Below are 27,496 nucleotides of genomic sequence, written 5' to 3'. Positions count from 1 at the left end.
ACCCCATCTAAGTTTACTTTAACCATGAGAAAACACCAGAGAAAATCACATTGAATGATATTCTACAAATGTCTACTTGATCAGTCTTCTTGCAAAGTATGAATGAAAAATAAGGGAAGACCGAGGAACTGTCAACAATTGGAGGAAATGAAGGAAATATAACAAATAAATGTAATGTGGGATCCTGAAAAAAGAACAGTAGTGGAAATATTGGTGAAATTCTAGTAAAGTACATAGTTTAGTAGTCTATGGTGATTATTTAGTTTTGATCACTGTACCAAGGCTACATCATATGTTAACAATAGGAAAAGCTGAGTGAATAATATAGAAAAACCACATACTATCTTTAGAACTTATTTCCACATCTAAAATAATTCTAAAGTAACAAGTTGTTTTAAAAAGATCTTAAAAAAAAAAGCCTTTATTCCTCTCTTTCAAAAGTATAGCAAATCTTGCGAATAAAACTTTTTAAGAGTTTATTTGCAAGAAAAGAAAACAACTATGTTGTTTTAAAAGGCTTTAAGAAATATATCACTTAAAGTTTAAGAAAATCCCATAGTGATCAATTAAAGTAATGTGTTCTTGCATTATCTCCTGTGAGGATAAACTTTAAAGGCTCATTTCTGTATTAGTTTCTTTATAACCCTAAAGACTATACAATGACATCATCAGGGTCTAAAAAATCTGATCAAATGTTTGTGTCCCCCCAGAAATGTATGTTGAAATCCTAACCCCCATTGTGATGGTACTTGGAGGTGGGGCCTTTGGGAGGTGATCAGATCATGAGAGGAGAGCCCTCATGAATGAGATTAGTGTGCCCTTATAAAAGAGGCCCCAGAAGGCCTGGAAGTGGACATTAGTACAGAAAAAACTTCAGTAAAAGCTGTCTAGTGTTGGAGAGGAGAAGGAAAGGGATCTACCCAAAAGAAACTGGAAATCTCTCCCCCATTCTCTCAAGTTCAGCCTCCTGTAGTAGCTGTGGCAATGGAGGCCCATTAGGATCCTAAAACTCTGAGGAAGGGGAAACCTTCCTCTGTGATTAGAGGAGCTGTCGTCCCAAGAGGATATGGTGAATCTCTGTTTGCTTTTTCTCTGTTGTTCTGCTACTTGGCCCTGGATATGGGCACAGTTGTAGGGAATGCACATTAGAGAAGAATAAATAAAGCTCCACCTTTCTGGTCAGAGAATAGAAAAGGGAGCCCCAGGGAATTAGAAATCACTAGGAGATCCCAGAGAAGAAGCTTAGGAAAGCAGTGGTTCAAGTTGTTTATGAACTCCCCAGGCTCACTCTCAAGCAGCCTATGTGTGGATCTGACCCAAACAAGTATATAACAGACTTTGAGACTTGAACTATAATACAGACCACTACCCAAGTTCCAGACTGACCCAAGTGTGGTGCACATGTAGGACAGATCCAAATAACATGGCAAAGGCTTTGAAAATTTAACTAATACTGTAAACAGAGCCAATAGGAACTTGCAGTCTTAACCTAATGTGGTTATCTGCCTATAAAACAAATATATCAACATTCTACATGGGATTTGAACAAGATGCAAAGTTTCATAACATACCAAACTGCCCAGAATATAACCCAAAATTACTTGGCAAATGAAGAACAAGGAAAATCTCGACTTGCATGAGAAAAGATGCCTACACCAAGAAAATACAGATGCTGGAACTATCTGAGGAAGATATTAAAGATATGAGAACAACAATTATAGAATGCTTCACCAAGTAAAAGCAAACATTCTTGAAACAAATGGAAAATATAAAGTCTCAAAAAAGAAAAAGAAGATTTTTAAAAAAAGAACCAAATACAAATCTCCAGAAGTGAAAAAATACCAATAACCTAAAATTAAAAACTCACTAGATGAGCTCAATAGAACAGAGATTACAGGGCACCTGGGTGTCTCAGTAAGTTAAGCGTCTGCCTTTGGCTCAGCTCATGATCCCCAAGTTAGTCCCAAGTCTGGCTCCCTGCTATGGAGGGAATCTGCTTCTCCTTTTCCCTCTGTCCCTCCCTGCCACTTGTATTCTTGTTCTCTCACTTGCTTTCTCTCCCTCTCTCTCAAATAAGTAGAATCTTTAAAAAAAAAAAAAAAAAAGAGAGAGAGATGACAAAGATGAAGTCAATATACTTAATACAGATGAACTGAAATCACCCAATGTGAACAATAGAGAAAAAGATTAAAAAAAAAAAAAAAAGATGAGTGCCTCAAATCCCACATTTGTGACACTAGAATCCCAACAAGAGAGGAGTTCAGTATTTGCTGATTTTTTCAGAGACAAACTTAAAGTTTTAAGAAGCTCAGCAGATTCTCCAAACAGAATAAATACGAAGAAATATATGACCAGCCAGATACTAATAAAACCTCAGAAAACTTTAGTCAGAAAGTTTTGAAAGCAGCCAGAAAAATTCAGTATTACTTAGAGGGGAAAAGTGTTCAAGTGACTGTGCATCTATTTTCAGAACACATGCAGGTCAGAAGGAAGTAGAACATTTTTAAAGTGCTGAAAGAAAAGAACTGTCAACCCAGAATTCCATAGCCAGCAAAAATATCCTTCAGTGATAAAAGTGAAATAAAGACATTCTTAGATGAAGGAAAACTTAAAGAATGTTTTGACAGCAGGAGTGCTTTAAAAGAATTGCTAAAGGAAATTCTTCCAACAGATGGTAAATAACACCATAAGGGAACTTTGAAACATCAGTAAGGAAGAGCAATGTAATTGTCAAATATATAATTAAATATAATAGACCATTCTTAGCCTCTTGAGTTCTCTAAATATGTTTGATAGTTGAAAGCCCGAAGTATAACATTGTGTGATGGAGCTTTCAATGTATTTCATATAACATAATATATAACACAAGAGTATAAAGTGGGGGGGTGGTGGTAAAGGGACTGTATGCTGGTAGAGTTTCTATCTGCCACATCAAGTAGTAAAATCTTGATTCTAAGTAAACTGAAAAGCACACTGTAATCTCTAGAGCAATCACTAAAAAACAAACTATAAAAACACAAACAACAAATTATAATGGAATACCTAGCCAATACACATACACACACACACACACAGAGAGAGAGAGAGAGAGAGAGAGACAGAGACAAATCAAATACTCCAAAAGAAGGCAGGAAAGGGAAAATAGATAAAAACAGGAGCAACAAATGGAAAAAAAGAACAAGAAAATGGTAGAGGTAAATTCAAATACATCGATAATTACATTAAATGTAAAAGATCTAAACACACCAATTAAAGGAAAGTCAAAAAAGAATAGTAAAAGAAACATTCTTTAACTATAATAGCATAACTAGTAAGCCAGTACTGAAAGATGCCAGGAGTCAAGAAAAGTGAACACCTTCAGAAGGTGGCAGGAATAAGAAAATATATTAACCCACTGACCTTTCAGAAAGCAGTAACCATCTTGCTGACACCTGGAATATAGCCCAGTGAAATAGGCTTCAAACTTCTGAGCACCAGAACAGTAAGACAAAAAATTTGTGCTGTTTAAACCACTGTTTCTGGTAATTTGTTAAAGCAGCAATAGAAAAATAATATGCTGGATCATAAAAGAAACCTTTACAAAAAAAAATTTTTAATCATACAAAAGGATGTTATCTGTAACAAAATTAGAGTAGATGCCAATAACAGAAAGGACAAAGAAAGAAAAGGAAATTTCAAAACACACTTGTATGTAATCCATGAACCAAAGGGGAACAGAAAGTATTTTGAACCAAACAAAAATAAGACATATCAAAATTTGTGGGGTACAGCTAACACATTACTTAGAAAATGTTATAGCATTAAATACTTAAGTTAGAAAAAAGAAAAGTCTGAAATAATCTAAGCTTTCATCTTAAGAGAATAGAAAAAAGAAGAGCAAACTAAAAAGTAGAAGGAAGTAAACCGTAAAGCAGGAATCAGTGAAATCGAAAAGAACAAATAAATACAGAAAATCAACTAAAACCTAAACTGGCTCTTTGAAAAGATCAATACAAGCAAGACTGACAAAGACAAAAAGGAAGAAGACATAAATTCTCAGTATCAATACAAACGAAGAGATTTCACAATAGATCATACAAATATTTAATTAACAAGGAAATACTGTGAGCAACTCTATGCACATACACTCAAGAACTTCCTGAAATGACAAACTATAAACATTCACTTAGAATAGTATGGATGAGTTGCACAGAACAGAAGTATTAGATAAGTTGAATTTGTAGTTAAAAACTTTCAAAAAAAAAAAAAAAGGAATTCTTCAGGCCCAGATGTCTTCAATAATGAAATCTACCAAACATTTAAAAAAGAGGTTAACTCCAGACTGGTAAGACTGAAAAGAAAGAAATAAAACTGTCCCTATTTGCAAAGAACATTACTGTCTACACAAAAAATTCCAAGGAATACAAACAAACAAACCACTCCTGGAACTAATAAGTGAACTTATCATGGTCAAAAAATACAAGATCAACATCAGTTATATTTCTATATACTAAACAACGAACACTTTGGAACCCCCCAATTTTTAAATAATGCCATCTATAATAGTTCCATAGAAACAAATTCCTTAGGTATAAAATCTGATAAAAACATGTATAGGATCTGTATGCTAAAAACTACAAAATGCTGATAAAGTAAATCAAAGAAGACATAAGTGAATAGAAGGATATACTGAGTTCACAGACTGGAAAAGTCAAAATAGTAAAAATGTCAATTCTCTCCCAAACTGGTCTACAGATTTAACACAATAAAAATCCCAGCATTTTTTGCTGTGATAGCAAGCTGATTTTCAAACTAATATGGAAAGGCAAAAAATCTAAATAGCCAAAGCTATTAAAAAACAAATGAAAAAGAGGAAATTGGAGGAATGATACAATCCAATGGAACAGAACAGTTTCTACAAATAGCTCCACACAAACATGACCAACTGATTTTTAACAAAGGTTCAAAGATAATACAATGAGAAAAGGATAGGCTTTTGACATATTGTGTTGGAACAACTGAACATCCCAATATAAAGAAAAAAATGAATTTTTACCTAAACCTCTCAATTCATATAAAAAATTAGGTCAAGCTGGGGCACTTGGGGGGCTCAGTCATTAAGTGCCTGCCTTTTGCTCAGGTCTTGATCCCAGAGTCCTGGGATAGAGCCCCCTCCCTGCTCAGCAGCAAGTCTCCTTCTCCTTCTACCACTCCCTCTGCTTGTGTTCCCTCTCTTGCTGTGTCTCTGTCAAATAAATAAATAAATAAGATCTTTTTTAAAAATTAGCTCAAATGGATACATAAAATATAAAACTATAAAACTTTTTATACAACCCCCCCAACCCAGGACAAAAATTTTTGTGACCTAAGGCTAGCTAGGTAAAGACTTCTTAGCTATGACATCAAAATACAACCCAGTAGGGTGCCTGGGTGGCTCAGTGGGTTGAGCCTCTGCCTTTGGCTCAGGTCATCATCTCACGGCCCCCGCATCAGGCTCTGGGCTCAGTGGAGAGCTTGGCCTCAGTTCCTATAATCACTTCAGAGCCATAAAGGTGAAATGGGTGTTAGTTGTAATAAACTCCTTTCCACCACAACTGGATTTACAGAAAGTAACTGAGGAAGGAAGGTTTCTGGAAGAACCAATCCTGGGATTAGGAAGTTGGAAATTTAGTTCCACCCCATGAACCTCCAGGGAGGGGAGAAGGAATACAGTCTGAATCAAGTGCCATGGCCAATAATTTAATCAATTGTGTTTATGTAATGAAGCCTCCATAAAAACACAACAGGAAGGGTTTCAGAGAACTTCTAAGTGGTGAATACATGGGCATTTGGACAGCAGTGTGCTTTCAGAGGGCATAGAAGCTTTGCACCCTTTTCCCATACCTTGCCCTAGGCTTATCTTCCATCTGGCTGTTCCTAAGTTATATACTTTTTTAATAAGCCAATAATCTAGTAAGTTAAATGTTTGAGTTCTGAAAACTACTCTAACAAATTAATCAAACCCAAGGAGGGAGTCATTGGAACTTCTGATAGCTTGTTGGTCAGAATCACTGGCGACAATCTCGGCTTGCACCTGGTATATGAACTGAGGTATGGAGTGCACAGTCATATGGGATTGAGCCCTTAACTGATACTATCTCTGGGTAGATTTGTCAGACATTTAGTTGAATTGTAGGACACCCAGCTGCTGGTTGGTGTGGGGAACTCCTCTGCCCTATACATGCACATATACACAGGTTGTTAACTGGGTCCAGCACTGTTTAATAGGAGAATACTTGGTGTGATGAAACTGTCTGTATGGTACTGGAATAGTGACTGATGACCCTGTGCATTTGTCGAAATCCACAGAACTGCACATGCAAAAAGTGAACTTTAATGTATGCAAATTTTTTTAAAAGATTTTATTTATTTATTTGACAGACAGAGATCACAAGTAGACGGAGAGGCAGGTGGGGGGTGGAGGGGAGGCAGGCTCCCTGCTGAGCAGAGAGCCTGATGCTGTGCAGGACTTGATCCCAGGACCCTGGGATCATGACCTGAGAGGAAGGCAGAGGCTTTAACCCACTGAGTTACCCAGGCACCCTTAATGTATGCAAATTTTTAAAAATCAACTAAGATGCTAGGGAAATTTTAAGATAGAATGCATTCTGTGACAAATGAGTCTGACTGTATTGCAAATGAAAGGCAAACACCCCACTGAAGAGGTTAGAAGGAAAATAAGCTGACCTAAGTAACTTTGGAAAACAGTATTTTAAACGGAAACTTTAAGGCTAAATACAAAAGGACCCATACATAAAAACAGTACTCTAGTTGGTAAATTTATTTTTTATGATAGCAATGGTTAATTCTAAATTTACTTTTTACATGTACACTGTGGTGGAACAAAAATGTAAATAAGCCAGGTTTCTCATCTCAAGAAAAGTTAGTAGTTAAGCAAAAAAGAGAAGGCTAGAATGAACCTTATGGTACTGGAGCAGAGTCACAGACTTTGGTATGAACTTAACATATATACTGCTTACATAATACACAAATACATAAATACATAATTATAATGTGTACATACACACAGATTAGCATACAGATGTATAATTCCCACCTTTATCCTCTGAAAAGGCTTAGAAACAGTGACAACCCAAGAGTAAGAAGTACATCCAGCACCCAGACACTGGTCTCTAAACACAATTCTCTAATACAAGAAACCAGAGCTCAGAGAATGACTGATGCTAGGAATAGGGTAGAGAAAATACAAGATGAGTTTGGAGTATCTTGTAGTGCCAGAAATCAAGGCACTATTCAACAAATGTCAAAGGGATACAGGGTTCAACAATGAAATAATTTTAGCAACAAAACAAATAACATTCATTGGGTTATAAGCCAATGTATAAAAATAAGTATTCATAATAACCTAAATGAATGAAAGAATTAATGAATGAATCAAAGGTAAGGGACAAACTTTCTTATGGAAGAAATCCTAATAATATATGTAGACAAACCATAAAATGAAACCATCATCCCACCTCCTTGAGTGCAGGCTAGAAATAGTGATTCACTTCCAAAGAACAGATGACATAAAGACAAAAATAATAATAATAACTTTACAGGGTAGAAACCTAGCAAACACTACCTTAACCAAATGATATCAGATACTCCCTAAGATGATATGATGAGAAGGGTACTTCACTATCATACCTTTGATATCCTCCCCTAAAATCCTTAACCTCAGTCTAATCAGAAGAAAACATCAGATAAACACAAATTAAGGGATATTCTCCAAAATACCTCACTAGTATTAATACTCAAAATTATCAAGGTTATGAAAAACAAGGGAAGACTAAGAAACTGCCAAAAACCAAAGGAGAATAAGGAGATAGTAAACGCAATGTGGAATCCTTGGAACATAAAAAGGAGACTCGTGGAAAATCTGACAAAATCTGAGTTTAAAATTTATAATTTGGTTAACATTAAGGTACCAATGTTGGTTTCTTCATTTTGATGAATGTATTTGGTCTCGGTTTTATAAGATGAGAGACATACAGGGATCCTCTATATTATCTTTGCAACTTTTCTACAAATCTAAAATTATTCCCCAATAAAGTCTGTTATTTTATAAAGTGGACAAAAGACTTGGAGAGACCCAAAAAGCATACATGTATAGCAAAAAAGCACATAACAAAGTGGTTGATATCATTAACTATTAGGAAAATGCAATTTAAAATCATGATTATCAGATATCATTCCAAATCTATTAGAATGGTTGTAATTAAAAAGAATGACCACTTGCAGATGCTGCTGCACCAGGGCTGCCTGTGCCTACCATGGTCACCGCATTGTGTTCTTGGATATCACGGTGGATAGCAAGCACTTTGGCCACGTCTCCTTTAAGCTGTTTGCAGACAGAGCTCCAAAGACAGCAAAAAACTTTTGTGCTCTGAGCACTGGGGGAAAAGGATTTGGTTATAAAGGTGCTTGCTTTCACAGGATTATTCTAGGATCTACATGCCAGGGTGGTGACTTCACATGCCATAATGGCACTGGCAGCAAGTCCATCTATGGGGAGAAATTTGATGATAAGAATTTTATCCTGGGGGCGTCTGGGTGGCTCAGTGGGTTAAGCCGCTGCCTTCGGCTCGGGTCGTGATCTCGGGGTCCTGGGATCGAGTCCCATGTCAGGCTCTCTGCTCAGCGGAGAGCCTGCTTCTCTCTCTCTCTGGCTGTCTCTCTGTCTACTTGTGATCTCTCTGTCAAATAAATAAATAAATGAATCTTAAAAAAAAAAAAAAAAAGAATTTTATCCTGAAGCACACAGGTCCTGGCATCTTCTCCATGGCAAATGTTAAACCCTACATAAATAGCTCCCAGTTTTTCATCTGCAGTGCCAACACTGAGTGGTTGGAGAGCAAATATGTGTTCTTTGGCAAGGTGAAGGAGGGCATGAATACTATAAAAGCCATGGAGTGCTTTGGAGCCAGGAATGGCAAGACCAGCAAAATGATCACCATTGCTGACTATGGACAAATGTAATAAATTTCACTTGTGTTTTATCTTAACTACCAGACCGTTCCTTCTGTAGCTCATGAGAGTACCTCTTCACCTTTACCTGTTTAAAATATCCTATAATCTTTGTGCTCTCACCACAATTTTATAGGTTTTCCTTACTCCCCTCTAAGTCTAGATGGATTACAGAGTTAAGTTTATGATTATGAAATAAAAACTAAACTAACAAAAGAATGACCCTACCAAGTGCTGGCAAATAGGCAAAACAACTAGAACAATCACTGCCGGTCAGTTTGATTCTTGATGCCTGGCGTGCTGATGGGACTACAAAGTGGTACAACCAATTTAGAAAACAGTTTGGCAATTTCTTATTAAGTAAAATTATACAATTACCAACAATCTCACTACTATGTATTTACCCAAGAGAAATGAAAACTTAATATTCACAAAAGTCAACAAACAAATGTTTATAACATCCCTATTTAAAATAGTCACGAACTTAAAACAACTCAAAGTCCTTCAATGAATTAAGGGATAAACTGTGGTAAATCCAATAAATCAAATACTACTCAGCAATAAAAATGAATGAAATCATGATATACAAAACAAGTTAGATGAAATATTAAGGCACTATCCTGAATAAATGCATGTATAACTGTCTCAAATAGCTACATACTTTATGATCCCACTTAGTGGCCATTTTTGAAAACATAAAACTAAACAACAAAGTGGTTGCCAGGGTGAGATAAAGAGAGTACAACTGTAAGGGCCTATTTAGCCAGAGCAGCTCTATCCGGTTAAACAGTGATTTTGTTGTTTATGGAGTAAAACTTAAACTGCCCCTGCCCCCACACCTCGGGGAATTTACTTAAAAACAAGTCCCAGAAACCAGTCCCAGGTAACAAAGCCCAAATACAGGGGTGGGTCAGGCCAGGTGGAGGTATCCAATCAGAAGGGGGGCATACTGTCTCCCCAGCTACCAAAGAGTATGGGCCCCACCCTCTGGGCACCTTTTGGGTGCCAATTCTGACCAAGGTGATAGGCTAAGTCAAATATCTACTCTAAGGTAAGCTGTAATTCAATTGGTCACTTATATGTGACCTAGCATGACTACGCAGCTTTCTCTGTGTGTTACAATCTCACTGGCCACCTGTGCGTGGTCAGGCCCAACCACATGGCCTTTGCCCTTAAAAGCTAGTCTGTAAGGCAGAGAGAGGTCGCCTCTTTGCAAGAGACGACCCCTGCCGGTCAGTTTGATTCTTGATGCCTGGCGTGAAATAAAGCTTTGCTTGACCTTCGCTTTGTATCAGTCTCGCTCCTTTGACCATGGACCCAACAAAACTACATAGAGATAGCATATGGGAATTTTATGAACTAATGGAACCATCTGGGTATCTGCATACTGACTGTGATGACAGTTACATGAAAATCTACACATGTTAAAGTTCATCAACTGTACGCCCAAGAGGCAATTTTACTGCATGTTCATTAAAAAAATTAATTTCTGCTACTTAAACAAATAACCTTTAAGTCACGAAGATTTTTCCAGGATATTTAGTTTGGGTTTTACAGTCTATAAGAATCCTCTCATTTATTCTGGCTACTTTTAAGATAAAACAAATGAAAATTTCTCTGCTCAGTCCTAACACATAGAATCAATAGCCTAAAAGTCAATTCCTCTAGTCAGTGCATCACCTGCAAAGGAGTCTAATCACAACCTACCTAATTGAAGAGTAAATCTTGACAGGTGCTTAAGGGCATCATAAAAGAACTTTCATTAATTTAAAAAAAAAATGATTTATAGCCAGAGAATTCCAGGGAAGGAAAAAAATGTAATTAATTCTACTTCAAATGCATTGAGAACATTCTAACATTGGAGAGTAAAACATAATCATTTGTTTCCACCTTTATTATCAGGCAAAAATTGTTTTACTTGAATAAGAAGGTGAAGCAAAAATGTAAATCAGATAACATAATATTTCAGAAATCTACGCTTCTCCAAGAGTTTTACCTGAACTAATACAGCACTACTACAAGCTTTCATTATACTGCACATACACACAGAACAAAACATTCAAACCCATACACAACAATTGGCTTAAATTTTAAAATCTAAGTAGAAAGGCACTACGTGTCCTGAAAACACCTTTTATTATTATTTAATCTGATTCCTAGGTTTATCTTAGGTGTTATTTTTTAAAATCCTATTCAGGCAACTATTTTATTTAAATAAAACTCACTAATTACTTTTTTTAAAAGAAGACAATTGTTCTCAGTTGTGCTAGTAAATTTAGCAACAATTTTACATTGCTATACTTTGTTTAAAAGAATCGGAGTTTTTTGTTTTTTGTTTTTTGTTTTTGTTTTTTTTCAAAAAAAGCCAATCTCCAACTGCACTAATTTCAAATGGAAAACAAAAACCTCTGTAAGAAACAGTTTTTGCCTTAAGGCTTTTTGTTTTCCTAGTATTACATTCAATTAGAAGTGAAACGGCCTGCTTCAAGAATTTAGGTTTATTCTTCCCAGAAACACATTTGGAAAAATATATAACTTCTGAAACCATATCCTTTCAAACTGAAGCCATTTCTGTGTAACCAGGGTACGAATTCACTAAGGCCAGTTTAGTTTTAACACCAGCTAAAACTGCACCTACTGCAAATCAGTATGCATATTCTTCCATGTAATCTTCTCAGTAAACATTCAATTTACTAAACAAAGGCTGCTTTAATAATTCAAATCTGATGTCTAAAGATGCAAATATACCTGTCAAAAGCTTCGATAAGTCAGTAAATTTCATCTCACTGTGGCATTGCATGTATTTAAGTCAATACTACATTTTAATGACCAAAACCAGAGGATCTTTTCCCTTCTCTTTTTACAAAAATCAAAAGAACCTCAGTTATCTTTATTATTGTACTGTTATACTCCCAGCCTCCTCAAAAGTTTCCATTTTTTAAATTTATTTACTTATTTATTTAGAATTTTTATTTACTCATTTGAGAGAGAGCGCGAGAGTGAGCAAGCATGAGGAGCAGAGAGGAGCAGAGGGAGAGGGAGAAGCAGGCTCCCAGCTAAGCAGGAAGCCCGACATGGGACTTGAACTCAGGACCCTAGGATCATGAACTGAGCCAAAGGCAGACACTTAATGGACTGAGGTAACTCAGGCACGCCAAAAGTTTCCATTTAATAAGAATTTTTGCATATGAATGAAATCTGACCGGATGCTACACTTTCCTAGACACTCACTGAAGCATAAAAAAAAAAAGCCCACTGAAGCATAAAAACAAAAAGCCCACAGAAAAAGCCCATTAATGCTTTCATGATTACAGTGCATTAAAACACCTCTATAAAACAAAAGCAGCTATCGCCTTCCTCAACCCACATTAATATCATGCAAATTTAATAGGACAATACCCATCTTAACATAAGCAAATGAAATGAATTTTTCATCTACTGTTCTAAAATTTCTTTTATCAGAAATGAAATTTTGTGTAAATATACTTAGGCTACTTGTTTGGAGACATGAAGAGTCATATGGATAAGATATCCATAAATAATGTTAACTGCCAAAGAAATCAGGAAGGAATTTGCAATGACCGGGATGGAACTAGAAGGTATTAGCTGAGCGAAATAAGTCAATCAGAGAAAGATAATTATCATGTGATCTCCCTGATATGAGGAATTTGAAAGGCAGAGTGGGGGGCTTTGGTGTAGGGAAGGAAAAATGAAACAAGATGGGTTGGGAGGGAGATAAACCATAAGAGACTCTTAATCTCATAAAACAAACTGAGGGTTACTGGGGGGGGGGGAGCGTGGTTGGGTTATGGACATTGGGGAGGGTATGTGCTATGGTGAATGCTGTGAAGTGTGTAAGCCTGATGATTCACAGACCTGTACCTCTGGGGCAAATAATACATTGTATGTTAATAAAAATAATTAATTTAAAAAAAAAGAATCAGGAAGGAATTTTGGTTGGAGTTCTGTGTGTACCAAAATTAAGAAGGTGTCTTAAGATCCTATGTGACATGTATGCTGTGGAGCTCACACCTTTGCAACAAATATATTTAACCACTTGCCAATTGTTTTGATAAGAAGTTCTGTGATGATCAAGTTTAAAATTAATGCTGGTATATTATCTATAAAACTCACACACCAATGTTTATTTCAACCCATCATTACTAAAGTTCCTCATTGCTGCTCTGGGACATTACATAGCATAGAATAACCTTGACTATCACTGAAAAAATTAAGAATTGTCTTTTAAAGTCTTTGAACAACTGGTAAGAATCCTATGGCTTTTCACAAAAAACAGACTGACAGCACACAGTGTGAGAACACAGGGAGTTGTATATGAAGAAAATAGCTCTAGGCATAGTAAACAGATAGTCTATCTCTTCCATTATTTTATTTTTATTCTTTCACTCATTTTCTCCCATTATTTTAATAGGCTATCTATCCATGGAAAAGCCAGATTGAGAAGTTTATTTTAATGTGCTTCAGGGTTGGCAATTTTTTACTATCTATTGATGAATACAGGGCTTAATAGAACTGCTGATTTTTTAAAAATTGGGTAGGTACTTTTTGGCTGTCGAACCCAGGAGAAATAAAGCAAAAGTGCCAATTTATATGATGACAGCATTTGTAAAGCTGCCTCTACCACTCTGGAGTTTTAACTCAGGAAAGGAAGATGGAGTACATGAAAATTTTTAAATCCTTTTAAAAATTCTTCAGCAGGAATCTGATTAAATCTTAACTTGCCATCTTAGTCTGGACTGAACTCAAAATTCCTCACTGCTTTTAGAGTAGAAAATATCAGAAAAGAGATAAATCAGATTCTTAACAATGCAAAGGAAAACCAAAGTAAGCCTTTGTGAACAGTATCTGTTAAACACATAAGATGTAAAACACTGGTCTAGTGGTGGGATGAGGAAAGGACCAAAACAAAGAACACTAGTATCTGTTTTCAAAGAACTTAATGTAAATACAAAGAACATGAAGAATACTTTATAAAGCACTGCTCTGGTTTGTTTGTTGCTCTAAGTTTGCTGCTATATACATACAGGCTGGGCAGGGAATGTGTCTTGTCTTATTTATCACTATAGCCCCAGTGCCTATTGCAATGCCTGGCACAATGTAAGTAATCAGAAATTATTTGCTGGAAAAAGATTTTCAACAGCCATGTCAATACTGATATTTGCTTTCCTTGACTTCAATGACTTAGCCCCTTTTGACAGACAGAACAGCCCTCCAAAGATGTCCTTTTCTCCTTTCACTCCTACCCCCAGCCTAGCTTTCCTTACATGACAAAAAGATTTTCAGTTATTATTAAGATTAAGGAAGCTAAAATGGGGAGGTTGGCCTAAATTATCCAAGTGGGTCCAATCTAATCAACCACAAAAGTCCTTTAAAGTGAAGAGGAAGACAAAAAGTGGATCACAGAGATGAGACAGAAGAAGGAGGAGGAAATACCTTAAATGTGAAAGGGACTTGACCTGTTGTTGCTGGCTTTTAAAATAGAGGAAAGAATGCCATAAGTCAAGGTATGAGGGTAGTCTTTAAGGTCTGAGAAGGGTCCTTATGGGAAAGCCAGTAAGGCAACTGGGATGTCAGCCCTACAACTGGAAGGAAAAGAATCCTATCCTGATGAAATCTTGATTTTAGCCCAGCTGGACTCTCCTGACCTACAGAATGTATGTTAATAGATTTCTGTTGTTTAAGCCACAAAGCCTGTAGTGATTTGCCACTGTAGCAATAGAAAACAAATGCACCTCCTTTAACTTCTACTCTAGCAACCTGAATGTATAGCCTCTTGTCATCACCTTGACACTCTTTCAAAGATCTTAAATCCTTAAATGCTTCAATCTGACCACAATCTCCTATTAACTCTTCTACTTCATGCTGCTGGTACCTGTCTTTACGAAGGAAAATACCCTGTTTAAAGGAAGGGATATCCTGAAACAAGATGTGTTGTTTACCAATCCCAAATTCTATTTTCTAGTTACAATGCTCAGTCAGCATCCTACCAGAGTGCATGATTGCCCCACAGAATGATTATAATAAAACTGCAAATTTCCTTGCAACAGGCAGTACCGAGGACATACACAGAAATGTGTTATTGAACAACCCAGCATGTCAAATCCAGATTAACTTACTTTCAAAGGAAAAGCCTTTTGTTTTTAAATCTGGAACCATTTCTTTGCCTCTTTATATTTATATACTTGCTCTAAAATATTAAAAAAAAACTCATAAACAATCTGTTTAACAGTAATTAGAATTTTATCTAGTTAAAACAACAGCAGAGCACGCCACAACACAGATGGCAGAAGACTTTCTCCTTGCTTGATCAGTGTCAAAGAACTGTTCTCCTATTTCATGATTAAGAAGAATTCTGTTGCAGGCCATCTCATTTACAAAACACACACTAGTGAGTGAAAGGACAACTTTATTAAGAAAGCCTTTGTTCAGCAAAACTCTTGGCTATTTCTCAATGTAAAGATTTTTCTTACTGCCCAGATAAAACCTAGCCAAATATATGATTAAGGCATCAGAATGGATGGAAATCTGTACTATTGATCTCACTCTGGTTCCAAGTCCATAAACACACTCATTCCTTATGGAAGTTTTCAAACTTGGGGCTCTTAAAAATCCCAGTGTTCAACTTATACCCCAATGAACTCAGAATATCTGGGGATGGGACAGGCCTAAGTACTTTTAAAGATCCCAAAGTAGTTCCAGTATGATTTATGACTAGCAATGTGGCACGGTATAGTGCACTTTATGGAACTGGCGGCCTGGGATCTGACACTGGTCCTGCCACCAGCAGCTTGGGTACATCACTGACTGGGAAGCCATTTCCTCATCTGTAAAAAGATAAGGCTAGGTAAATTATTGCTAATATGGAACATATTATGAGTCTAGGATGAGATTCCTTAGTTCTCTTCTAAAGATTAAACTGCCTCAATTTTAAATGCCTCCCCCAACCAAAATCCAAATCCGTGACCTGATACTTTTTCCAGCCTATTAAGAGCTTATTTTTGTAAGGAAAGATTATTTTATAGTAGGGAGCGAATTTAGCTATCTACTTCAACTGCTCAAATTTTGATACATCATTTTTTCTATCCAGGTCATAAAGTAGTATATGGACTGGGGATGATGGGAACCTTGAATGAACTTAAAATACAGCTTGCTATAAGACTATTTCTTGAAATCCCATTAAATTATATACTTCATGTATTCTGATTTTCCTAAGTAGCATTCCTGGTTTTACGTAGGTCACAGAGGTGCAACATGATTTTAACTTTTCACTCATGTTAACTTATTTCATAAAAGCAAAGCATTAAGTTCATTGGAAAACAGGGGTCGAGAGAACTCCCGAAAAGCAGCTGTGTTTGGCAGCATCAAGCAGAGCCCTCACCCTCAGCCAGCCCTCTCACAAATGTATGCTACCAGAGATGAAGGTGCTTGAATAAAAGGCTAATCCATTCAACATGTAAGCGCTTCATAGTACCAGCGTTTGGGGACTAGGTGGCACACTTTTATAACGGATCTCCAATGATTCCTGCATTCATGGTACTCACAGGCTTGTGTAATTCCCTGTTCCCTTGAGTGTGGGCTGGGCCTACTGACTTCCTTCTGAAGATCAGAATAGGGCAAACGTGAAGGGATGTCACTTTTGTGATTAGGTTAAAAATGATGATGATGTCCTACTTGCTAGCACCCTCTTCTGCTGGTACTCTTTCTTGCCCTCTTGCTTACTTGCTCTGAGGGAGATACTCTGGAAAGGTCCACGTAGTAAGGGACCAAGGGAGGCCTCTGACCAACAGCCCAATAAGGAAATGAATCCTGCCAACAACCATGTGAGTGAGCTAGGAAGTGGATCCTTCCACAGTAAACTTTCAGATGAGACTGCAGGCCTACTCAACACACTGACTGTAGCCTTGTAAAAGACCCACCTAAGCCATTCCTATATTCCTGACCTACAGTGAGATGACTTTTTTTTTAAAGATTTTATTGATTGATTGATTGATTTGATTTATTTATTTGATAGACACACAGGGAGAGAGGGAACACAAGCAGGGGGAGTGGAAGAAGGAGAAGCAGGCTTCTTGCCAAGCAGAGAGCCCGATGCAGGGCTTGATCCCAGAACCTTGGAACCATGACCTGAGCTGAAGGCAGACGCTTAATGACTGAGCCACCCAGGCGCCCCAGATGATGTGGTTTTGAGCTGCTAAGTTTTGAAGGCAATTTATTAGGCAGCAATAGATAATATAGGCACATAACACTGAACATTGTACTAAAGGAACCACGAGTTGAGCAATTAGTAGGATCAAGGTATTAACAATCTAGTAATGGGTGAGAGACATGTACATAAAGGTAATAAAGTGTTTTAAGGAGTCTAACAGAAATACGTATGTGCAGGGTACAGTGGCGACTTAAGAAAGAGTTTGTTTTTGGAAGGGCATAGACAATGAAGTTCTCTGAAAGGGGGAATGTGAGTTATAAGCATGAAATATAATGGTCAGTTTGGAAAACTATAGGTAATCTGGTAAATCTGGAATATAGAGGGCAGAGATGATTATTGAAGTGCTCCGACTTCAAAAATGTACAAGTGTTTATAGGTAGCATAAGAGTCAAAAAGCTTTCTAGTATTGTATATGCACAGTATAACTTTAATTAATTAGTAAACTTTCAACCTCCACTAGATTACAGAACATTACTTTATTATAGAATAATATCACTAATTATGAATAATGGTCTATAGTCCAAGATAGGACTTAGCGAGGGCCAAGCTTTCCACCTGTATACTAGATCCCAATTACCCTCCACCTATGCAAGGAAAATGCTCCAGCAATGACCTCTTCTCTCTACTGCACTGCCAAATATTCCCCTTCTACGGGGTCATTCTCACCCCATATTTAAAAACAAAAATAAACTCCCTCCCTTAACTCTATATGCCATGTGAGTACAGCTCCCCCTTTATAATTAAATTAAAAAGTGTTGTCAATACTCACCATCTCATCTCTTGAATCCCTGTCAACCAGGTTTTATTCTCCACCTATTTGTCAAACTTGCCCTTAATAAAGTCAATGACTTCCATATTGCTAAATACAATGATCAATTCTGTCTTCCTTCTACTTTACCTGTGACCAGCAGCTAATACAAACAGTAACTCCTCCTATAAAATACATGGTTCGCAGAACACCAACTCTCCTGGTTTTCATCTTTCTCACTCTCTTTCGCTGGTTCATTTCTCTTCTCCCTAAATACAGAATGTTCCAGAATTCAGTCCTCAGACCTCTTCTCTCTAGTGTGACACTAATTTATAAAAAGAAATATATATATTTGGTTTTCTCCGTTTTTGGCACAAAACTCCTGAAACTCTTGGAATTTCCTAAGAGAGGAGAACAATAAAGCTGTCTTTTGGTTGTGTTAATGAGGTGATTTAGAAAGTACCAAGGAAGTTACAGGAAGACCAACCTGAATTCAGAAGGTTGAAACCTTCAGTCCTACCCATGAAACTTTCTTTCAGTCTCACCCACTTGACCTCTGGAAAAGGAGAGGGGCAAGTGGCTAGAGGTTGACTCAGTCACCAATGGCCAATGATTTAATCAATCGTAATGAAGCCTCCATAAAACATACAATAGGAGGAGTTTAGGAAACCTTCCAAGTTGAGAACATATTGACATCTGTAAAAAGAGTGATGTGCTGCTCCCTGGGAGCCCAGAAGCTCTGCACCCTTTCTTCATACCTTGCCCTATGCATCTCCTTCCACTTTGCTATTCCTGAGTTACATTCTTTTATAATAAACGAGTTATCTCTAAGTAAAGTATTTGAGTTCTGTTAGCCACTTCTGTTAGCAAGAATAGGAGTCACTGGGAACACCTAGACTTGTGTCTAGCATCTGAAAGGAGGATTAGTCTTGTAGGACTGAGCCCTTAACATGAGGAACCTGAAGCTCTCTCTGGACAGTTAGAACTGAGTTTAAATTGTAGGGCATTCAGCTGGTATCTCAAGAACTGCATGGTGTTGGGGGAAAAATGCAGTTTGGAATCGGGTATAGAACAGTACTTCCATCTACATTCACTCTCTAGGTAACTTCAGCTCAGGTCATCTCCAGGTACTGAAATGAAGCTTGTATCAGGCTCCCTGGCTCCCTTTCCTTCTGCCCCTCCCCCACTCATGCTCAAGTGTGTGCGCATGTGCTCGCTCGCACGCTCTCTCTCTCTGTCTCAAATAAATAAAATCTGTAAAAAACAAAAACAAAACAAAACTCCTAAATAACCTCACCACCACCCAACAAACTTGCTTCTCCTTCCACAGTCTCCCATCTTAGCAAATGGTAACTATAAGCTTCTAATAGCTTAGGCCCAAACATCTACTGTTAGTCCTGCTTTCTCTCTCCCTTATTTCTTATCAGCAAAACCTGTTGTCTTCAATTTTAAAACAGAATCCAACCATATTTCATCATCTCCACTGCTACCAAGCACACACAGATTATCAATAGTCTCCTAAATGATCTATTTCTCCCTCAAACCCCCACTTCCCCCACCACAGCTGGTGATAATTAAAAAAAAAAAAAAAAAAAAGACCATGTGATAACTCTGCTCAAAACTCTCTAATGACGTCCTTTTTTAAGATTAAAAGGCAAAGTCCCCTTAAGTTCAATTAACTAGCTTGCCGTTACTTCTCTAACCTCATCTAATATTCTCCCTTAGGCTCACTCCACTCAGTCACACTGGCCTCCTCCCTGTTCCCCGAACACATGAAGCACACTTTCCTTATAGACACTGAACTTACTTTTACCTTGGAACAGGAATACTCTTCTCTAAGACCACTGTTTGTATAGATTGTTCCTTCATGTCTTTGCTCAGTCGTTCCCTTCTTTCTCTGGCCTGTGCTCTCCTCCAGCACCTCCCAACATTCCCAATGGCCTTTCCATCTCTTAATTTTCTCTACAGTACCTATTGTTATCTGGCATACTATGTATCTCATCTGTTATTTTCTGTCTCCCTTCACTAGAATTTAAGTTTCATAAGAACAGGAATTTTTGTCTCTTTTCTTTCCTGTTGTATATTGCTATAGAAGAGTACCTGAAAATAGTAGGCACTGTATTAACATTTTTGGTCAATGAATGACTGAACCAACCAAGGGGATCCTGCCACTGACTCATTCTAATGTTGTTAGGGGAATAATCTCGATAATTTCAAAGGTACCAAAATATTACATCCATATTTCAATCATTATGACTTAAGTTCTGGCAGATTTAAGTCTCTAATTACATTCATATTGGGCTCATATTCGTTCATTCCCTTCGATGAATACTAATTATGTGGGGAATAGTAGGGCAGATTCATCTTAAAAAGGAGAACCCCTATTGATTCTTTTTTTTTTTAAGGATTTATGGGTTTATCTGAGAGAGAGGGAGAAAGAAAGGGAGGGCAAGAGGAGACACAATCTCAAACAGACTGTGCACCAACTGCGAAGTCTGAGTCAGGGCTCCATCTCACAACCCTGAGATTAAGACCTGAGACAAAAGCAAGAGTTGGATGCTCAACAGAAGGCACCCCCCAGATTTATTTTTAAAAATAATTTTCCATAGGGGTGTCTACGGAGGCTTAGTAGGTTAAGCGTCTGCCTTTGGCTCAGGTCATAACCCCAGGACCCTGTGATCAAGCCCCTGGACAGGCTACATGCTCGGCGTGGAGCCTGCGTTTCCCTTTTCCTCTGCACTCTCTCTCAAATAAATAAAATCTTAAAAACATTTTTTTTCTATAGATAATCTAAAGTGAAAAATCTACACACAGTATTTCGTAGGATATAACTGTTAAGAATTTGCAAAGTCTAGGAGTAGAGAAGAGGTTAAGTAAAAATTTCAATCAAATTTTACTAGTACAAAAAAACTACTTTTAAGATTTTATAAATTTTTTCATAGGTTAATTAATAACCTTTGCGTAACACAGTATCATGTATTTTCCATCTATACTCCACCCTACATTTTTCTTCTCTGAACTATCAGTGATAAAAGAAATGAACTATTTAGATGAAACTTAACAGATTCTCAAAGAACAGGACTTGATCGAGCTGAGATAAAATAATTTTATAACTATATTTTTACATATGTATAATGCTTTACACAAATGCTTTCACACCTTTATGATCTTCATACTGATATGTACAGTAAGCAGGCAGATATTATCACACCGTCACCCACCTCCCACATACTTACACACACTTTACAGATGGAGAAAAACTGAGTCTTAAAGAGATTAACTGACTTGCTCAGGGGCACAAAACTATGTAAGTGGTTCAAACTGGATGGTAACCAAGTTCCTTCCAATACAAGTCTACTGTTTTCTATCACGACGTATTACCTCGCCCAGTGATTAAAGAAAGGTACCACTGCCTAAGTCTACAAAATTTGACTATAAAAGCGTCTGCGTTCAGGACTGGATATTTTCACATTCCAACCTATTATAAAATGCTTTGCAGATGCTACAAATGTGCTAACATTCTCACAGAAAAAAAGGAGAAAAAGCCCAAGAAGTCAATAAAATGGGAGTAAAGAAAACTCAGTATCCAAAGCAGTAGTGATATGATTAATGGTTATTCTCTGCACATAAGATAAATGTTTTTTTTAAAGATTTTATTTATTTATTCGACAGATCACAAGTAGGCAGAGAGGCAGGCAGAGGGAGAGAGAGAAGCAGGCTCCCTGCCGAGCAGAGAGCCGGATGCAGGGCTCTATCCTAGCACCCTGGGATCATGACCTAAGCTGAAGGCAGAGGCCCCAACCCACTAAGCCACCCAGGTGCCCCAAGATAAATGTTTTGAACCATTCAACTACCAAACAGATACTTAATACCACTGCAGCCAGAAGAAGATATTTAACAAAGTCAATTCCAGGTAAAAATCACTTCTAAAACTCATACTAGGTCCTTATCTGAACAACCCTGGAAATTCAGAATGAAATAAGGGTGAATTCTTTTTGCCCATCTCCCGTAAGGTTCAACTCAGCTTTAGATCAACAAATAGTTTCATGACTTGATTCATCTGGACTTCTTCATGAAGTCCTCTAATATTCTAAGATGAGGAGAGAGGGATTCCTTTATAATTCTATCTGCATCCTAAAGCAATACAAAAGTGGGTCAAGAGACTAACTCTTTAAAAAGAGTACATTCCGTGTGAGATTAAAAGCTTTGTTCTTCCTATCATCAGAACCTGTGTGTCTCTCACCCATATTAAAAGTTCTCCTAGCAGAAATCTAGGTTCATTTATGAAGCCAAGTCAGGCTTACCTGGGACTCTCAAACTGCAAATATGGCTGCCAGTCCAGTGAGCAATAGCACACAGGAACTGATAGAACCTGGCCTAAGTAGGGAGAGCCATTCACTTCTAGGACCAGAAAAGACTAACCTAAAAATATATAGTACTTCACTACACATGGTTTGTTTCTTTGAAACAGTATTTGCTACCACAGATACTCTTGTTACTTCCATTTTTCAGCCAGTATCTATGGACTGACATGCTACATCAGACTTTATTTCCAGTTCCTTCAAGAAAATAAACAGTTGGAGGGAAGTTAAAAAAAAAAAAAAAAAAAGACTTAAAATCACTCTAAAGGAAATATGTGATGCAATTAATAGTGGTTTGGGACCAACACCCTAAGTAATAAAAATTATCTTTGTCTGGAATATCCCCTGCAAAGTCTGAAATAGAGTAAGATAAGCAAGATGCCTAGGGCACAATATTTAAGGAGGCTCTGAATCCACAGGCAGTTCAAGTGCAGGATTGGCACCTGAGAGTGTTTCCTTAAATTCTGTACTGTAGGTGCCCCACTGCCTCACCAATTCAGAGCCCTGATCTACTGTGAGATATATATATCTATATACATATACATCAATAAAATATATATTCAAATATATATATTCATTCACTGTGATATATAAATATATACATGTGTGTATATATATAAAATTATATATACATATGCGTGCGTGCGCACGCGCACACACACACACATATGCATGTATGTATAGATATACGTTCATCAAAGGCATAGTGGAAGATTATGTGGCTTTAAGAACTACCTAAGCAGAATTTGAAGTCTGAAATCCTGATCACATTCATCATGACAATCTTCTGAATATAATGAGAGGCTTGACATTTTGCACATATTCTGGAAAATGACAATTGCACACATCTTTAGAAAAAGGAAAATTTATAGTGTAAATGGAAAAATTTAGTGTTTATGGAGAGATTTCCACTTTGAACATGAAGGACAAAGAAGGCCTGGAATTATTCTTCTGTGTCAACAACTAAAAACTAGACAAAATATAGGAAACAACTGTTTTCAAACACTGAACAAAGGCGACACAGGACTGTGATCCCAGACTACTGCTCATCAAGGGCAATAAATTAGAGAAACCTCTAGTTTTCCACCTGGAGGTAACTTCCAGGCAATGGTACAGAGAAGTCTGATAACCCCAAAAGAATCCAGCACTATTACTGAGTTAAAAAGACACAGATCAAAGTTTAGAGAGGTCAAGGCGGCTAGAACTATGTGTGTGGGTGTAGGATACAGACTAACTGAGAGGAGAGATCTACACAAAGAAAGAGGTCCAAAAAAAAATGCCTGAGGGTTCTATTGGATCTTAGCTGAATACAATTTGTACATGTAGAAAGTGAAACCGCAAGAGGTAAAATAAAAATCAAACTCTAAGGAAAGAATATTACCAGGAAGCTGTTAGATAAAAATTGTCAGAGCTCACAAAGGGCCAGGAATTGTTAAAGTTTCCCCAATCCAAAGAGGAAAGATCTGGCTGAATATGGAAGCCACCAGTAACCCCAGAAGGGCCATGCCTTAGAAGTGAGGTTAATTTGGTCCTACACCACAGGGGTGCCTGGATGGCTCACTTGGTTAAGCATCTGCCTTCGCCTTAGGTCATGATCTCCATGTCCTGGGATCGGCCCCCACTCAGGAGCAGGCTCCCTGCTCAGTGAGGGTCTGCTTCTCCCTTTCCCTCTGTGCTCTCAAGTAAATAAATAAAATACTTTAAAAAAAATTAAAAAAAAATTAGTCCTACTGTAAAGGCAATTCTGGGGTTGCCCTGAAACTGCTTAAAAAGAGGATATAAAAGGACCAAACTTACCTGCAAGTAACTAAGCAGTTTACCATAAAAATTCTGACATTCTTTAATGTAATACAGCAAATTCCATTAAACATAAAACAAAGATAAGCATACAATAATCAAAAATCAATAACCAAAAATACAATCATAAAATAATGAAAAAATATTTTAAAATACTAGACAAAAATAGGTTTATGAATAAACAATAAAATGTGACCCATGAACTAGAAAACCATAGCTAGTATTAATAGAACCAGAAATGAAAGAGAGGAGCAAATCAGATGAAGATATGAGAATAGTTAAAAGTGATATATTTCCTCAATAACATAAAAAAGTATTTGAATATAATGAGGAGACAAGGAAACCTATAAAAACAAATCAAATGGAACATCTAGAGATGAAAAATATAATATCTAAAATAAAAATATCATTGGAAGGGATTTATAGTAGATAAGCCACTGTAGAAGTAAACCTGAAGACCAAAGAGTAATACTATTTAAAAAAGGAGAGCGGGGTAACAAAGATGTTCCCCTTCCCCAAATGAACAGACACAGTGACCTGTGGGATAGTTATCAGCAGTCTAACATAACTGAAGCATGAAAAAAAAAGAGGTAGAGCAATGTCAGAAAAAATAATGGCTGAGAAAATTTCAATTTGTTCAGTACCTCAAATTCACAGTTCCAAGAAGCCCAAGGAATCCCACACAAGATAAACACAAAAACGTATTCACACGTACACATAAAGTACCTCATAAACCAATTACTGAAAACAGTGATGAAACACCTTAAAAGCAGCAGGAGGAAAAAGTACATTACACACAACGGAACAAAGAATTACTACAAATTCCTCCTCAGAAGGTATCCAAGCCAGAAGACAACAAACTAAAATCTAGCAAAAAGGTAAAAAACAAAGTGACCTATGATACAGAAGAGAATTAATATACCAAGCTCAAGCCTGCTATCCTTAGAAAACATTCTCTAACTAATACAGGTGGTTTACTGTACCTAATGTGTTTGTGTAAACAATATGATTTATGCTAAACACCTACTTTCCTTCTAGGAGACTGGTATTTTGGTGCACGCTAGGCGGAGGATACTCATGTGACCAACTCTCAATAAAAACTTTGGACACAGAGTCTCTAATGGGCTTCTCTGTTAGACAGCATTTTTCATGTGCTGACACAATTCATTGTTAAGAAAATTAAACATATCCTGTGTGACTCCACTGGGAGAAGATGCTTAGAAGACTCCTGTGCTTTGTTTTCTCCAGACTTTACTCACGTACCTTTTCCCTTTGCTAATTTGGCCTTGCATCCTTTCACCGTAATAAATCATGAGTGTAACTATATACCCAGTCCTGAGAATTCTCCTAGCGAACCACCAAACCTGAAGGCAGTCCTGGAGACTCTTAATACACTAAAATCCAGTACCAGAAAAAATATCTTTCCAAAATGTTGATAAGATACTTTTTAGACAAATAAAATTGCGAGACTTTCTCATCAGCAGACTTGTACATTAAAAAAATGAGGAGAAATAATTTCTGCAGAAGAAAACTGATGATAAACAGAAACATAAATCTATACAAAAAAATGAAGAGCACTAAAATAAGTAAATATGTCAATAAACATAAAATAGATTTTCCTTATTTTATTTTTAAAATATTTTATTTATTTATTTGACAGGGAGAGAGATCATAAGTAGGCAGAGAGGCAGGCAGAGAGAGAGAGGGAAGCAGCCTCCCCACTGAGCAGAGAGCCTGAGATCATGACCCGAACCAAAGGCAGAGGCTTAACACACTGAGCCACCCAGGTGCCCAGATTTTCCTTATTTTAAAAGAATAATCTATTATGGGGTTTGTAAAATATATAGAAGTAAAACATATGATAACATTTGGAAAAGTAATGGGATAAGGGAAAAATATACTGTGCTTAAAGTCACACATTATACATGAAGTGATAGATTATTTGTAGAAAGACTGTGGTAAGCTAAAGGCACTTATTATATCCATGTCAACCACTGAAAAAGAAAAAAAATAGTTATAGCTCATAAGGCAAGAGTGAAGATAAAATCATATACTAAATGTACTCAATTTAAAAGATGGTAAGAGTGGGGCACCTGGGTGGCTCAGTGGGTCAAGCTGTTGCCTTCGGCTCAGGTCATGATTTCAGGGTCCTGGGATGGAGCCCCACATCGGGCTCTCTGCTCAGCAGGAAGCCTGCTTCCCTCTCTCTTCCTGCCTCTCCACCTACTTGTGATCTCTCTCTGTCAAATAAATAAATAAAATCTTAAAAAAAAAAAAAGATGGTAAGAGTAAAAAAAGTAGAGATGGAAAAAAGGAAACAAATAGCAAGATTAGCAAGATGGCAGACATAAGTCCAATCACATTATATAACACCTGACTGAAAGGAAGAGATTATCAAATTGTCTAAAATATTGTCTAAAAGAAATCTACCTTAAATATAAAAGACAAAAAGGTTAAAATTAAAGGATTATAAAAATATACCAGGCTACCACTAATCAATAAAGAGCTGGAATAGGGGAGCCTGGGTGGCTCAGTGGGTTAAAGCCTCTTCCTTAGGCTCAGGTCATGATCCCAGGATCCTGGGATGGAGCCCCACGTTGGGCTCTCTGCTCAGCAGGGGGCCTGCTTCCTCCTCTCTCTCTGCCTGCCTCTCTGCCTACTTGTGATCTCTGTCAAATAAATAAATAAAATCTTAAAAAAAAAAAGAGCTGGAATAGCTCTCTTAATATCAGATAAAGTATATTTCATAGCTAAGACTATTACCAAAGATAAAAAGGGTCATCTCATAATGATAAAGGAATCAATTTAATCATAAAGATGTAAGAATTCTAAACCAAAGAGCTTCAAAATACATAAAGCAAAAACTGATAAAATTGCAAGGAAAAATAGACAAAACCATAATTACTGTCAGTGATTTCAACACTACGGTCTCAATATGTGATAGAACAAGTACACAGAAAACGAGTAGGGATATAGCAGACTTGAACAATACTATCAACCAACTTGATCTAACTGAATTTAAAGAACATTCCACCAACAGCAGAATATATATTATTTTCAAATACACACAGAACCATTATCCAAGAGACTATATTCTGAGCCACAAAACCATTCTCAATAATTTTAAGAAGTTTAAATCATAAAAAAAGTCTATTATTACAAAGGAATTAAATTACAAATTAAAATCTGAACATCTTCAAAATCCCCAGACATCTAGAAACATCTGTATCTTAAAAAAGAAAGTCTGGGGCGCCTGGGTGGCTCAGTGGGTTAAGCCACTGCCTTCGGCTCAGGTCATGATCTCAGGGTCCTGGGATCTAGTCCCGTATCGGGCTCTCTGCTCAGCGGGGAGCCTGCTTCTCTCTCTCTCTCTCT

The 27,496-nt window shown here is 37.1% G+C and overlaps 2 protein-coding genes across 3 annotated transcripts in view; one reads left to right on the top strand and one right to left on the bottom strand.

Annotated features, from left to right (window-relative positions):
• GLCE (glucuronic acid epimerase) overlaps positions 1-27,496 on the bottom strand; it is a 113,530-nt gene that overhangs the window by 55,205 nt on the left and 30,829 nt on the right. The window lies entirely within an intron of this gene.
• LOC131999286 (peptidyl-prolyl cis-trans isomerase A-like) lies at positions 8,249-9,000 on the top strand. The gene is made up of 2 exons (XM_059372075.1): positions 8,249-8,566; positions 8,779-9,000. The coding sequence occupies exons 1-2, from the start codon at positions 8,249-8,251 to the stop codon at positions 8,998-9,000; spliced, it is 540 nt and encodes a 179-aa protein (XP_059228058.1).

Source organism: Mustela nigripes, chromosome 13 (assembly GCF_022355385.1).
Source record: "Mustela nigripes isolate SB6536 chromosome 13, MUSNIG.SB6536, whole genome shotgun sequence".
In the NCBI taxonomy this organism is placed as follows: domain Eukaryota; kingdom Metazoa; phylum Chordata; class Mammalia; order Carnivora; family Mustelidae; genus Mustela; species Mustela nigripes.
Note: the sequence above shows the minus strand (reverse complement) of the source record. Positions and strands in the feature narration are given on the sequence as shown.

Excerpts from the sequence above, each read along its gene's own strand:
- LOC131999286 (XM_059372075.1), top strand. The coding sequence starts at position 8,249 with ATGACCACTTGCAGATGCTGCTGCACCAGGGCTGCCTGTGCCTACCAT. Across the intron at positions 8,567-8,778 it reads ATAAGAATTTTATCCTGGGG|CACACAGGTCCTGGCATCTT; the intron begins GCGTCTGGGTGG and ends TTTATCCTGAAG.